At 38.5% G+C, this 14554-nt stretch overlaps 1 protein-coding gene across 2 annotated transcripts in view; it reads left to right on the top strand.

The window, feature by feature from the left end:
• The window catches only part of UBXN4 (UBX domain protein 4), a 20134-nt gene extending 5910 nt beyond the window's left edge, over positions 1-14224 (top strand). For both annotated transcript variants that reach the window (XM_019472265.1, XM_009279747.2), the window contains exons 2-13: positions 4819-4921; positions 5795-5823; positions 6678-6796; positions 7400-7562; positions 8008-8110; positions 9621-9675; positions 9829-9993; positions 10758-10885; positions 11908-12010; positions 12360-12491; positions 12832-13040; positions 13595-14224. In XM_019472265.1, the coding sequence (XP_019327810.1) occupies positions 4842-4921; positions 5795-5823; positions 6678-6796; positions 7400-7562; positions 8008-8110; positions 9621-9675; positions 9829-9993; positions 10758-10885; positions 11908-12010; positions 12360-12491; positions 12832-13040; positions 13595-13733 (1425 nt within the window). In that variant the 5' untranslated portion in view covers positions 4819-4841 and the 3' untranslated portion in view covers positions 13734-14224. The remainder of the gene's footprint in view (positions 1-4818; positions 4922-5794; positions 5824-6677; positions 6797-7399; positions 7563-8007; positions 8111-9620; positions 9676-9828; positions 9994-10757; positions 10886-11907; positions 12011-12359; positions 12492-12831; positions 13041-13594) is intronic.
• Positions 14225-14554: the final 330 nt, after the last annotated feature.

Below are 14554 nucleotides of genomic sequence, written 5' to 3'. Positions count from 1 at the left end.
TGGGAGTAAAGTTAAGCCTGGGAAGAAGGGAGGGGTGGGGGGAAGGTGTTTTAATAAATTTGGTTTTATTTCTCATGATCCTACTCTGACTTTTGGTAATAAATTAAACTGATTTCCCCAAGTCGAGTCTGTTTTGCCTGTGCTGGTAGTTGGTGAATGATCTCTCCCTGTCCTTATCTTGACCCACGAGCCTTTTGTTATATTTTCTTTCCTCTGTCCAGTTGAGGAGGGGAGTGATAGAGTGGCTTGGTGGGCACCTGGCATCCAGCCGGGGTCAACCCAATTTCCCCAAGTCGAGTCTGTTTTGCCTGTGCTGGTAGTTGGTGAATGATCTCTCCCTGTCCTTATCTTGACCCACGAGCCTTTTGTTATATTTTCTTTCCTCTGTCCAGTTGAGGAGGGGAGTGATAGAGTGGCTTGGTGGGCACCTGGCATCCAGCCGGGGTCAACCCAATACCTGTGAGTATTTTGAACTTGATACATACGTATCAGGTTGAGAAGTGCACATTGTAACTTATTTCCAATATTTTTTATGAAACAAAAATTGTACACAAAACTGGCCATTTCTTTTAGATGTGAATGTTGACTAGTTGGATGTAGGAATATGTAGATATACCAAGTGGAGATAAATTTATGATTGCAGGGATGTTACCGAGTTTTGACATTGTAGTATGCTGTAAGGATTTGATTTGATTTGTTTTGTTTTGCTTGTTCTTACGAGCCCTGAAAAAGGGGGAGTGTTGCTTAGGGCGGGCATATCTCCAAAATGAAATGTGTTGGAAGAGTTCTGCCGAGTTCCAGTCTACCCTCAGAACAGTGGGATCAGGGCAGCTGATCTGTGATGGTGCCGATCGCGAAGCAGTTCTGTTATGCCTGCTGGGAAAGGGAATCGGGAAGCCCAAGAACATACTTTCTCACCATGTGTGGAAGCTGGTGTGTTTGAAGGATACCAAGTGCTGAAAGAATAGTCTATTTTTATGATAGCAGTGATTGGGTTTATCTGGGTAGATCCACATTTAAAACCGTACAGTTGGTGGTGATGGTAGCTTTGAGTCTTTGCACTGCACACTTGCCCATGGCCACCGGAGACAAGCATTTAAAAGCAGCTTTCCGAGGAGGAAGACGTGCTTTCAAAAGTGTTCAGTGTTTCTGTTTTGTTTTGTAAACTTCATTCAATAATGTATATGGGGACAAAAAATTAAAAAAGGAAAAAAAATTAGTGAGAGAAACGGAAAATATAAATTAACTGATTTTAGGGTGGCCACTGTGGAGGATAGCTATTAGATACAGCCTTGACAAAAATTACTGAATTCTGGTAGGTCCATCTCTGTTTGGTTTCTGCTACCATCTGTCTGTCCATCTACTGCACTTCTCTAAACAGGTGCTAGAAAATGAAGAACTGGATTATTCTTTCTGATTCTAGAATATTTTCCAGTCAAGTGAGGGATAATGTGGCTATTTATCTTAACAATGAGGTGGTGTTTGTGACTGCAATTGCATGTTGTTCAACCAGGTTCTTTCTTTAACATTTTTGTTTGCAGCTATAATCCTAACATTTTTAGTTCCTTTTTTAAAACCTTGACAGCATAGTTTTGGTGGTGCAGTTGTGTAAGCATATTAAAGATCCTGTTGAATTAATGAGAAGTTGCAATAAAAGGGGTTGCTCTGTACTTTCCAGGGAGCATGAGGTGAAGCGTGTCTGCCTTACAAAACTGATTTTAAAATATTAAGGTGAGGTGTTAGATTAGAGGCTTCTGCACACACACACAAAGTAAGGAATTGTGTTTGAGGAGCAGAAGAGTTACTTTGTGGCATCAAATAATTGCTGGTAGGTTCTGCTGCTGCACAGGGAAAAAGTATACCTGATACTGAAACAAGTCTGGTGAATGTCTCTGGTATCGTGCTGTTCTGTAGATGGTTTTCTAGCCTGCAGAGTTAGAAAACTCCTTTCACGTTTTGAGTCATTAATCTAAAGTTTATTGTTCGCTTGATATGAAACCTCCTCAGATGCAGCCTCTGTTCTGACTGAGGTGTTTAAGATTATTCTTTCCAAAAGTTACTGAGGTGTTTAAGATTATTCTTTCCAGAAGTTAGACATGTTCTGATCATGAAAATGCCAGGCCACTCATTAAAAAGTGCTTTTCAGAAGTGAAAAATGGGGGAGGGAGGAAGAAAAAAAACTTCAAGCTAAAATGTTTGTGTTTCTTTTTAGAAACGTTTGTAGAAACACTCCTTCCTTTGTTCATAACTTTACTTTTAGATTATTTTTTTTACAAAAACACTGATTTGAAATCAACAAGCCATTTGTTAGTGTTTTGTATCCAAGCTGTATCAAAGCACTCTTCAAGTTAAATATGTGAAAAGACGCAGAGGAGGAGGAGGAGGTGAACAGCTTAATGTCCCGGCTTTCTGTCATTTCCAGAACGGGCAATCCTTACTCTTACTGAGTAGTTATGAATTGTTGGACATTGAGAAGTCAGCTAGGCTTATCTCTCTCCTTGAAAAGAAAACACTTTTCCCTGATGACAGTGTGCTGAGGAATAGGGGAATTAGTCCTTTGACAACCTGTGATGGTTTTGAATAAGTTCCTCGTACAGGAACTAAATCGTCGCAGAAAAAAGAGTGTCTTCCAATTAGCCGAATCACTTGAGAAATGATGGATACGTTTTCCCTATGTAGATATCTAAATTTACCTGACCAAACATAAGAGATTCGCAAGTGTGACTGAGAATTATGTACAGGTCTTTGATTGCCACTAAGTGAAATAAAGGGATGCTTTTGTTTGAGAAACATAAGAAATCTGAGAGTCTTGGGAATTAGAATTCTGAGGTGGTTGTGATAGCTCAGTGTTTAGCAGAATTACAAATTATGTCAAGTTCTGTTCAGCTTGACCTCTTGACTTTTCTGATGCTTTTCCTGTGACCTGGCAGTTTTCATTTCAGGATATAATTACTACTACAAAACTGTAATAAATGAACCTTAACCCTCAAATGAGAAAGGGTTATCAAAACAAAAAGATGTATGAGAATAAGCAACTGTTCTGTGGGTAGTCACAATATTAAACTGTGCTTCATGGCATAGAGCTTTATAAAATGTGAGTTATCAGCATTTTAATTCATGGGTCACATCTCTCAGAGACTGTACCGTGAACAGTCTCTGACCTGTTTGTGTCTTTCAGCATTCTTTTTTCTACAGCAGTTGTTTGTATGGAAAAGTTAGTGTTAGGCAAGTATTGAGGTATTTTTAGTAGCCTAATCGGATGAGCACATGTCCTTTTGAAAAAGTGCATGGTGAAGCAGCTGTCTGTCTCTGAGCATTTGAAAATGGGGGAGGAGGCCGAACCACTCTTGGCGGAACAGCTGCATCCATTGACCACAGTTGGAAGCACTGCACTTAAAGGAAGAGGAAAGGTTCCTGCATAAAATATGCTAAATATTTACTTGCCTATGTAGAATAATAGTAATAGAGATGAATACTTTCTTACTTGCTCCAATACTTTCGGGGGAAAATCAATTCATACGGTTGGAAAACACTTTTCCAAAATCAGTATATGTTTGGTACGTCTCTCTGAGAAGCATTGTGGCCAGTCAGTCACGGCCTTAAGGCAGCGGTGCTTCACCAGAGGACTCCACGTATAACTCCTGATCTTTAACAAGTAAAAAATACTGCATGAAATGGCAACTGGGATGAAACAAACACATGGTTTGTTGTTGTCATTGAATAATGGACTACTATACTTCTATACTTGTGACTCAAATTCTTCATCAAGAGTACAGTCAATTCCAAGCTGGTAGGAAGTAATACAGATTGAAGATAAACAAATGGTTGTAGGCCGGTTTACTTGTTGAAAGATGGTTAATATTCATCGGAATCTATTTATTAACCCACATCCTCACTAAACTGGTGCTTTGGAAGGTAAATGTATGATTGATGTGTTTCATCTGATTAAAATAACACTTCTGAATCTGTGCCCCCAGAGCACCTTTTCAGTTTCCCTTACTTAAGTAGCTCCTCTTCTACTCTTATTCTTGTTCCTCTGTGCTCCTCACTCCTCTTCCTCCCCTCCTACTGTTAACTGTTCATATCAGGAACTGGAATACAAAACTAAGTTACAAATAATCCTGCAAATAAATGTTTCTTGGTTTGTGTTTTTTTAACACCATCAAACTGTGAAATCTTGTCTGCTGAATTATGTATTTACAAGGAGTAGAAAATATAGTTTTAACCTCTTAGCAGCTGGTGTACCAATATGTAATTAAATTTATAATGAGGGGTAAGCAGTGGATAATTTTAGCATGTTAGCAGGTCAAGCTTAATGTCAGGGAGAAGCGATGGTTCCCCCTGTGCTATGGGATCTCCTTGCGTATTATGAGAGTATACTGAAGCAAAATACTAAAGCATAAGCATACACACTGTAACATGAAAATGAGGTCCTTTGGTAGTTGTGCAATTAGATGATGCAGTCAAGCCAATCTTCGGGCTTGCCATCACCTCCAGTTCCTCTATCTCTGTTCCATCTGTGTGGTCCAGTCCCTTCTGCTCCCTTGGACCAGCTCGCTATGCAGTTGAATGACTGCAAAAGCTACATGCTTGCTGGCTTGGAAGGATTTTTGCTATATTAGGTTTCTGGCATGTTAGCAAGGTGAATCAGCTGGAGTGAATTGTCTCCAGATTATCCAAAAAAAGATGAACTGACTTGAAAATAATCACGAGAGTGTTTTTCAAAGGTGATTTCAAGCAATTGAAGCAAAACTAAAATCAGACCAGAAACAGTAATTTGTGGTGGGTTTAGCTTCACATGTGTGCTGTATCTTGCAGGTGAGGATGAACAATCTACTGAGATGGCTGCAAGGTGGGAAGATGAGAAGGTGACCGAAGCTGCCTCAGATGGTTTTGTTGCTATTAAAATCGACACCAAAAGGTTTGATCCTATTCTAGTTCTGTCTCTTATACAGTCTTTCATTGATGATGATGAGAGTAAGAGGCTTTTGAAGTCCTCGCCCTGATTTGGAGGTAGTCTAAATACAAGGTTCCAGAGCATAAGTGAATTCAGTACTCCTGAAGCCACTAGAGCCTGAGAAAATTCCAAATTTCCAAATTTACTGTTGTGTTCTGCAGAATATTCATTGCATATTTCAGACTGTATTTCAGTACTAGTTAAAAGAATGCTTGAGGTTGTCCTTTTTCAACAGGAAGAGACACAAAAGTTATGTAAAAAAGCTGGAATCAAAATGCCAGTACTCTTGAGGCAGTTCTTGATTTGCCAAGTTACATAATGAATTTCAAAACTCTCATGAATTCAGAAAGATAAAAATCTGTAAAGCCCGAGAGAAAATGTGTTTGTCTCTATTGTAACACATAGAATAGAGAAGCATTGAAGTTCCTGGGTAAACTACTCAGCTATTTTTGTCATGTTTAAGTGTTCCAGTCCATGTGCAGAAAGTGCATTGACATTTCTCAAAATGGTTTATTTTGAAATGCTCTATAGACATTTTATTAGACTTCCTATATTATTTGCATTTGATAGACTGGATGACTTTTTCCTGAATTGCTTCTTAACACTGTTGCCCTAAATCTTATGTAGTCAACTGTGATAACCAGGGATTGTCACCATGTCAACACTTATGCAAGATGTTAATGAGAAGATGCAATGCAAATTTGCTTTTAGTGTTCTCTCAAGTATTTAAATAGTTTTGTGTGTGGTAGTAGGACAGTTATTTTTATGATGAAAGACTTAATATGAAGTTGTTGCAAAGTGATTGCTCCTCCTAAATGAATCTTTTCTTTTAAACAGTGAAGCATGCCTGCAGTTTTCTCAAATTTGTATCCTTTGAGATCAGCTTAGATGCTACATTATGATTACAGATAATTGCTCTTTACAAGTTAATACTGTTCTTAAGACAAATATTTAGAAGCAACGTTATTAAAAATATTTCTTAGGGCACAAAAATATGCAATAAACTGTGTAGTTAAAAGATCCATCTATGTTATTCAACGTACTGTCAGTTCTTAAAGAAAGTGAACAAGTTGGGGTTTTTTTATGTTAATCCTATGTAATTCTCCAAATAGAAAATTATCCAAAGCTTTATGTAAACAAAATAACCCATTGGTATTACTAATCAGCATTAGAAAACAAACAAGCTGTGCTTTAAATCACTAGCTGGAGTTCAGAGTTACAGAGGAGGAAGAACAAGTAGTGGACTGGGTTCTATCAGATACATAGGTATGAAGTTAGGAAAACATCTGCTTACCTTAAGTAGGTTGCTGCCTATAGCTCAGGAATGCTGTAGGATGCTGAGAAAGGGAATTCAGTACCTTAACTTGGATTTTCTTAATGCTGTAAAGAATGCGTTATTGTCTATATAAGATGTTGTCTCACACTAAAAGAAAATCTTTCAAGTCAAAGCATAATCGGTTGTCGGATATGTGTGTGTTGGAGAAAAAACATTTTGGCTTAAACCATTTCAAAGAAAAGAAGAAATACTAATCAGTTGTATGTAACGTTTTCCAGCATTTTTGTTAGCGTCTTTTTTCTTCCTCCCTTGGCACTGACTACTGGCAACCAGGTGGAGATAGAATATTGGGCTAGAAGCTTCTGTAGGAAGGCCTTCTGCTCTTCCTTTTAAAGTTACTTTATAAACTTTTGTCGTTTGTTGCCCTTAACTGTTGCTGTGCAGATCCTGTAGTGTGCGTTCCATCCAGTTTTTTTATAGGAGACAATGGAATCCCTTTGGAAGTAATTGCTGGCAGCGTTTCTGTTGAAGAGCTTGTTACCAGAATCCATAAAGTTAAACAGGTAACGCTTGCTACAGACTGGATCTTTCAGACTGAGTTGGGTGTGCTCATATGCTCAAGACAGGAGATGTCCCTGGCCCTTAGCATGTGCCCTGGGGAACTATGAATTACTGGTTCTATATCCTTCCAACAACAAAATCTGCAGACTTAAATTCAGTACACAAATTGAACAGGTTGGAAGGCACTCTGCAGAAATGCTACGTTATTTTTTTTGTTTCACAGGTTGTATTAGATCATCTGTGTAACACCTACAGTATTGAAGACACATGTCAAGAACTCTGAACTGGAATGACATACCAATTACTCTTTCAGTTCATACATGGTTTTTGTAATATTGTTTTGTAATATGGATTTACAAAATTATGTTATGGAACATAATATAAACGTAGATAGTTTTATCACTTTGATTTCAAGTGTAAGACTAAAATTAGGAAAAAATATTAAATGTATGATTGCATCATACTCAACAATATGTGATAATTTTTGTTTTATGATTCTCCAAAAATAGTTTAGTCTTGACCTTTGAACCTGTGGAAAGTATTCGAAGTTTTATAGTCTCTTCCCCCCCCCCCCACGCCCCCCCCCCCCCACCCCAATTTCTTAGATGCACACGGTGAAAGGGCAGCCTTTGGAAAATGGAAGTCAGTCATCTGCTCCCTGTCCCTCCTCTCAATCTGATGGTGCTCCAGAAAATACGCAATCCAGAGCAGTAGAGTTTTGTGACTCTCCTGAGTCGGTTATGACTGAGACAATAAGACCTTCTGCTGGTAATGTTTAGTATTTTTACGCAAATGCTAGCTAATTTGCTTTTGAAATAGTTTTCTTAAGTTGTTATATGATGGTACATAAAAAGCAATATATTGAGTGCACTTGTTGAGGAAAATCTTGGGTATCCCAGAATGCTTCTTGCAAGTCTAGAGGGAAGAGTAACTCGTCGTTCTGCTCAGTTTTAATGAGTGAGAAATCTATGGTTTATAATACAATAAAAACTGTGTACGCTTTGTTGAAATAGGATTAAATTTTAAAAGCTTCTTTGGGTTAGTAACCTGAAACCAAATTGTGGGGGGAGTTTAAATAGCAGAACCTCATATCTTCTTGAGATATCCTAGTTGCTGCGAATTATGGCTAACAATGAGGATAATAATTCTTTATGATAAGAAATATACCTTTTATTTTTCTCTTATGTGTTACTTTCTTGTAAATCACTTGAAGATGGAGCAAATTTGGGTCAAGCAAGCCAGGAAGCAGCTAATTCTTCAGATGAGCAAGTGAGTGATGCTCAGCCTGTGAATGATCTTACACTCAAAGTAGAAAGGTAAGTCTTTGCTTGCAGACTTCCTAATGTATTGTATTTGCTTCTCAGGAGGTGGTTTTGTTGTTTTTGTTTTTGTTTTTTTTTTTTTTTTAACAAACAGGCTTAATTACAAGATTTTTGGTGCTCATTCTGTTATTGTTTGGCAAACGTTTATGTGATCTTATTTTTGTTTAGATGTCTGTGACAATACTAGGGTTGATACAAAACCAGCTTCTAAATTAATCTAATTTCTCACGTACTCTGAAAGAAACGGGTAGTCTGGAAAACTAAAGATGTTCTCCTTACTTTGATATAACTTGAATACAGACAATGAGTTTGCTGCAAAAATTTTGAAGGAGTTAAAACATTGAACCGAAAGCACTTGAAATTGGGGTAAGAAAGTACTAACCTAGATTTTGTACAGAGATGCCGTCTTATTTCTTTTTTTTTCTTGTCTATTTGATGACTGTTTGTAGTCTAGGTATATTGAAAAAGCCAGAGGAATCCTATTCTGAGACTCTTCTTTTGTTTTGATCAGTGAATAGTAATGAGGTCTGGTGAGCGATGCTAGTTCTAGTATTTTAAAGTATGGTGACCAGAAACATCTGGTTCAATACGTGGTTCATTCATTAAATTGATTGGTTTTAAGTGCAAGATTTTGTGTATAAACTTGCTTTTTAGCATCTGTAAGACTGACGCTATTTGTAATATCCTATATAAAACCAGTAACACATGCTTAGTAAATAGGATGATTTATACTGCTAAAATATATTTTGAAATTTTTTCCACATTTAATTTCAGTTTTCTTCCAAAGTTGTTGGACAATAAGAATAACTTTTACTTACCACTGATAAGAAAATGCAGTAAATGTTTTAATACAAATACCAAAGTTCCTTTCTAAAACGTGCATTAATCTTAAACTATGCTGTATTTGCATATATTGACAGCATTTCTATCTGGGGAAAAAAGAGGCAAAGCTCTGTGGTAATTACCATGTCCTTTTTAAAAAGGCAAAACAGCTACCATACAAACAAAATTTTTGTGATTATCTGACTTATCATGTTGTTTGGTCATGCCTGCCCTTTCCCGAGACTTAAAATATGTTGTGAATTACTATGGTTTTTTTAAGTCAATCCTTATTCTAAGGCACCTTTCTGGATAGATGAGACAGGCGCATGTGCATCTACCTCAGTGCTATATATTATTTGCTTGCATTTTAGGAAGTGATGTGCAGAAGAAACCAGCTGGCTTAAATCGCTAAGAAGAGATTGAAATTTAGTGTTTCTGTTACCACAGATCATAAATAGTATTTGCTTACTGTATGTCTTACAAGGTGGTTGAAGAGTAAGAACTGTAAGATTCTTTGTTTACTGAGTGGAAAAGGACAGAAGGAATATGTTAGAACTCCATTAAAAGTTGGAAACTAGATGGTGAATCACCACCTCATCTTTGCAAATGCTTCATTAAAATTTTAAAATGTTAATAACAGATACTGCAATTTTAAGACATTTCACTTTATTCTTAAATTTAGAATAACGAAAAAGCTTGAAGAAAGACGAGAAGAGAAAAGGAAAGAAGAGGAACAGGTAACACAAAAATGTAAAACCGCTTGCAAATTTTTTGTACCCTTACTTGAATAAATGTTTAATTCCTTTTTAAACAAATGTACTTTGATCTTGTCTTACTCTTGTCCAAGGCAGTTTTGTGGTCCCATTTTTATGTGTCTGTTGTTTATTCAGAAAGAAATTAAGAAAGAAATTGAACGGAGGAAAACTGGTAAAGAAATGTTGGAGTACAAAAGACGACAGGAGGAAGAATTGACAAAACGTATGTTAGAGGAAAGGAACAGGGAAAAGGCAGAAGAGAAGGCTGCTAGAGAGCGTATAAGGCAACAGATTGCAATGGTAAATTTTTCATTTTGGAAGATAGCTTGCTGCTTTTCTCTCTCACAAGGGTCACCGGTGTACTGAAAGGATAAATGTTCTCACTCTGTGAAACTTCGAAAGAGTGTCCATTTTTCTGTTTGGAATCCTGCGGCCTTGTATTGTAACAATTTACGTGATTGGGGTTTATGTAGCATTTCTGGTGCCTAAAATGGAGATTCTGCTTTCATATTCATTATGATCTTTTCTATCTGAACGAACATAACCAACTTTTCTGTCATACTGCTTGAGTCCAGTGGAGAATTATCATTTAAACATAAAAATAATTGCAATTTAAGCATAGTTCTGGAACAGAAGCAAGGGGATATTTAATTGTGGAACATGCAGAAGAAAACTGATCTCAAAATGGTGGTGAGGATTATTTTGTAAGTTTGGATATAAACAATTCGTAACAGTTGAGATCCCTCCTCATTATTAGGTTTTGGCCTAGAACACTTAGAACTGTAGTCGCGTAACTTGTCGTAAGATTTTTTTTTTTTTAGCTTTATCTTCACTGGAGTGTTAAACTCGTGTGGGAAGATCATCTATTAACAACTGTTTGCATGAAGTGACTCATTGAAAAGTGTGTCATCTTGGCTAATGACATGAGGTTGTGCAGTTTGGCAGTGAATAATTCTTTGCAGCACTACGGTCTTTTCTGCTAGCTGGGTACCGAGTACAGATCATATGAATATTAAGCTACAATTTACGGTAAAAATTAAGGTTTCGGTTTGGTCCTTTCACAGGATCGTGCTGAGAGGGCAGCTCGCTTTGCAAAATCGAAGGAAGAAGCAGAAGCTGCAAAAGCTGCGGCTCTTCAGGCTAAACAGGCTGAAATAGAGGCCAGAAAAGAAGCATCTCAAAAGGAGCGAAGGTGAGTTCCTGTAGAGAAAGAAGTGTGTATTTTTGGGGAGAGAGGTAAGGAAACTTTACATAAACTTTTAAGAGATTTAATATACATCCTAAACTATTAATTGATACCATGTTGAACTGTTTAAATAGTGATTAGCTATAGAAACTTAGCTATTTACGTGAATATTATGTTCTCTGATAACTTTCATTCTTTGGACATTCCTGATAATGAAACACTAACCACCTTTCCTTGTGTGTTATTTTAGTTAGATAAAAGCTTTTTCTGTCTGATCTTTGATTTAAATACCACGTATAATGGGGCTAGGTGGGGAACTAGATAAGGTGAGAATGTCATAGATAATGACTAGACAGAGCGACTGGGTAAGGTCAGTACTGTGCTGGGGAGCATGGTGCCGACCCAGCTGTTCGGCTGTGTGCGCAGTTGCCTTGGATTCAGCAAGGCTTCATTGGGCTCGTCAGCTGTATGGGTCAGAGCTGTCTCCTGCTTTGCCCAACACTACTGTCCTAAGAAATACTCTGACCTGTAGAGACCTTACGTGGAGTTACGGAGCCACCGTGAGTCTAGTACTGCCCCTGAGCAGAGGGCAAGCACGGGGCTACCGGTGTTGGTGTTGAAACTCAAACAGTAATGCTGGGCCATAGCTAATGGGAATTACTTGCCAAGCCAGCTTAAATGTCTATGCCCTCGTAGTACGACTTCTTGAAAAAAGAACAAAAGCAATACAGACTACACAAAAGGAATATGGTTTATATTTCATTCATTTATTAATTTCTTGCATGATGAGTGTAAATATCTTGTTTGAATGGCGATGGGTCTTGGACTCTGATAAAACCCAGAGGAGATGCATTGTCATGTATAAGCAGATGGTTGTCAACCGTGGATCCAAACTTAGAACCCATCTGCACTGCCATCAGTAGGATGACTGTCCCTCTCTTCCACGTTTCAATACTACCAAGCTAAAGGCCGAGGAGGGTTTGTCTGTAGCTGTTTGTATGCTGACTGACCCCGATATGTATCCGCAGTGCAATAGCCAGGATTCAGTTCCGCCTCCCAGATGGATCTTCCTTTACTAACCAGTTCCCATCTGAAGCACGACTGGAAGAAGCAAGGCAGTTTGCTGCACAGGTAAATTGGTGTTTTGTTTTCTCAGCTACATGCCGATTACAACTTGGGGTAGCATCAACTAGCTGTTGATTGTGGTGGAAATGTCATCAACTGCTTTCTTTTTTGTTTATTTGAAGGGGGTTTCGGTAGCAGCCTTTTCCAGCACCACCAAGTGCCGTTGTATTACTGCAGCATATCGTTAGTAAGAGGTAGTAGGATATGAAAAGTCCTTCATTTCTCTGTGTGAAGGTGACTGATAGTTTGATACAGAACTCTTGGGTCAATATGGCAAGGTATACTCAACTGGCAAGTCTGCAGTTGTTTGAAAGTGAACGGTTATAAGTAAAATGTTTTCTTCATATTTTCACAGACGGTTGGTAATGCTTATGGCAATTTTTCACTGGCAACAATGTTTCCCAGAAGGGAGTTTACCAAAGAAGATTACGGAAAGAAATTACTGGAGCTAGAGTTAGCACCCAGCGCTTCAGTAGTGTTGCTGCCGGTAGGTGTTGGGTTTGGTTTGTTTGCTTTTTGTTTCCTTGCAAACAGCAATACTGTAGCTGTATAGCTGCTTTTAGTAGGCCATGGTAGTATTTGGCTTGAATTCTGGTCTTTTCTGTATCTAAGACAGATTGCCAAATTACTTTAATTTTTGTCAGGACTGATTTGGAGAAGGATTTTTTTCTGAGGCCGATAAATGGTGGTATAGATATTTGTCTAATGGGTAACCAAAGGAGTTCTCTTGTGTCTACTGAGCTGCTTCTAAATTATATATGAAATGCTCTGTCTGCAAGAGCACGACTTTAATATCTGACACGTTTGCTTTATGTGTTCCTGACCAGGCGGGAAGACCTGCTACTTCTGTTGTTCAGGCTTCAGGCGGTGATCTGTGGAAGTTCTTGGGCACAATACTTTATCCCCTCTTAGCAGTTTGGAGATTTATTAGCAACTTCCTGTTTACGAGTCCACCCCCCTCACAGTCTACTGTGAGATCAGCTCATCCGCAAGACCATTCAAATCCCTCAACATCTAGCAGCATTGAGCAAAGCAGGTAACCAAAACTGTTCAAGGCAGCTGTTCCTCAAGCTGCTTGCTGGAATTGTTTTCACTGTGTGGTGGGGAACTGAACTGTATCTGTCTCTTAACCGCTGCCCTCTCCTTGTGGTTTCTGGCCACCACCCTTGGCCAGAAACCCTTGTTTGGAAGATAAAAATTTTGAAGACTACATGTCAAATTGTTATGGTATGGTTGTGCAACAAACTCGAGCATCTGAAGTCTGATCTTGGCAGTTAAGGTTTTGTATTGCCTAGAGAATGAGAGATCGCCTGTGCCAGGAGAGCCGCTAGGCCCTTTCACGCGAGGCAGCCACGTATGGCTTCAATGACAGGTGCTTTCCAGGGGAAACGAGATCCTGTTGGTTTGTCTGACTGCTAAATGACAAATTTTCAGCTGGGTATTGCTTCCCAAGGAAACAAAGGGCTGTGAAGAAAACGGTTACTGGGGATAAGGGAAGGAAGGATGCATGATTAGCATTTATTGCATTCGCTTCTCGTGTGTGATTATTACCGGGGAAACTGTCAAACCTCCCTGTCATTTGTACCCTAGGCAAGCAGTCAGGAAACGAGTAGTGGAAAAGCGGGGGGAAGACTTCAAAAAAGAAGGCAAAATATATAGACTGAGGACTCAAGACGATGGAGAAGATGAAAACAATACTTGGAATGGAAATTCTACACAACAAATGTAGCTTTGAGTAACTGCAGTAATCACTGTCTAGCGCTTTTTTTTTCCTTTCCTTTCTTATTTGATCTAAGTCAACTAAAGCTTCTGGACAAGTGGGGCTTATTTTACACTGACTGAATTACTTAATTCTTATTCCTGTAGTGGAGTATGGAATAAAGTCACCTAAGTCAGAAAAACCAAGCGGGTGTAGCCGAGGCCTAGAAGCAGAGAGTTAAAAAGACTGAAAATCTCCATCAGCTTTCATAATCATTACCCTACCGCCATAGAAAGGCACTTTTTAATCTATAAATATTCTGCTACATAAATTTACGGGCCAGATATTAATATAAAGGTCATGGTAGGCAATGACTGATTAAAATGAGGGTTTCGGAAGCACTATAAGTAGCAAATCAGGTAACTAATTTATGTTTAACTTTTTTCTTGCTTCTGCAACTGCAAGCAAAACCTTGTAGTTTTTAATTCCCTAAGCACTCAATAAACTATTTTCCAGAAAACATAACTGTCTTCTCTTGTGAAGTTCTGCTGACGTACTTGCGACATAAGGAAGCAAGCGGTTAGGCTCATGCACTGAAATATAAAATAGAGCGGACATACTTCTTGTTCCGGTTTAAATGACCTTACTTGAGAGTTGTTCATATTAAAATCTGGTAAAACACATCGGAAATAGTGTTTTGGGTCCAGGCTATGGTACAGGATGAAAAAAGATGGGTCTTTTCCACTTCATGTGACAATGTTGCTAGCAGGGGGCTGCAGTACAAGGGCCTGCAAGCTTTTATTTTGGATGAAGGGTCGTAGCCTTCCTGCATGGAAGGATCTTCCCCCCAC

This window comes from Aptenodytes forsteri, unplaced genomic scaffold (genome assembly GCF_000699145.1).
Source record: "Aptenodytes forsteri isolate BGI_AS27 unplaced genomic scaffold, ASM69914v1 Scaffold11, whole genome shotgun sequence".
In the NCBI taxonomy this organism is placed as follows: domain Eukaryota; kingdom Metazoa; phylum Chordata; class Aves; order Sphenisciformes; family Spheniscidae; genus Aptenodytes; species Aptenodytes forsteri.
The sequence above is the reverse complement of the archived record's forward strand: the minus strand, read 5'-3'. Positions and strand labels throughout refer to the sequence as shown.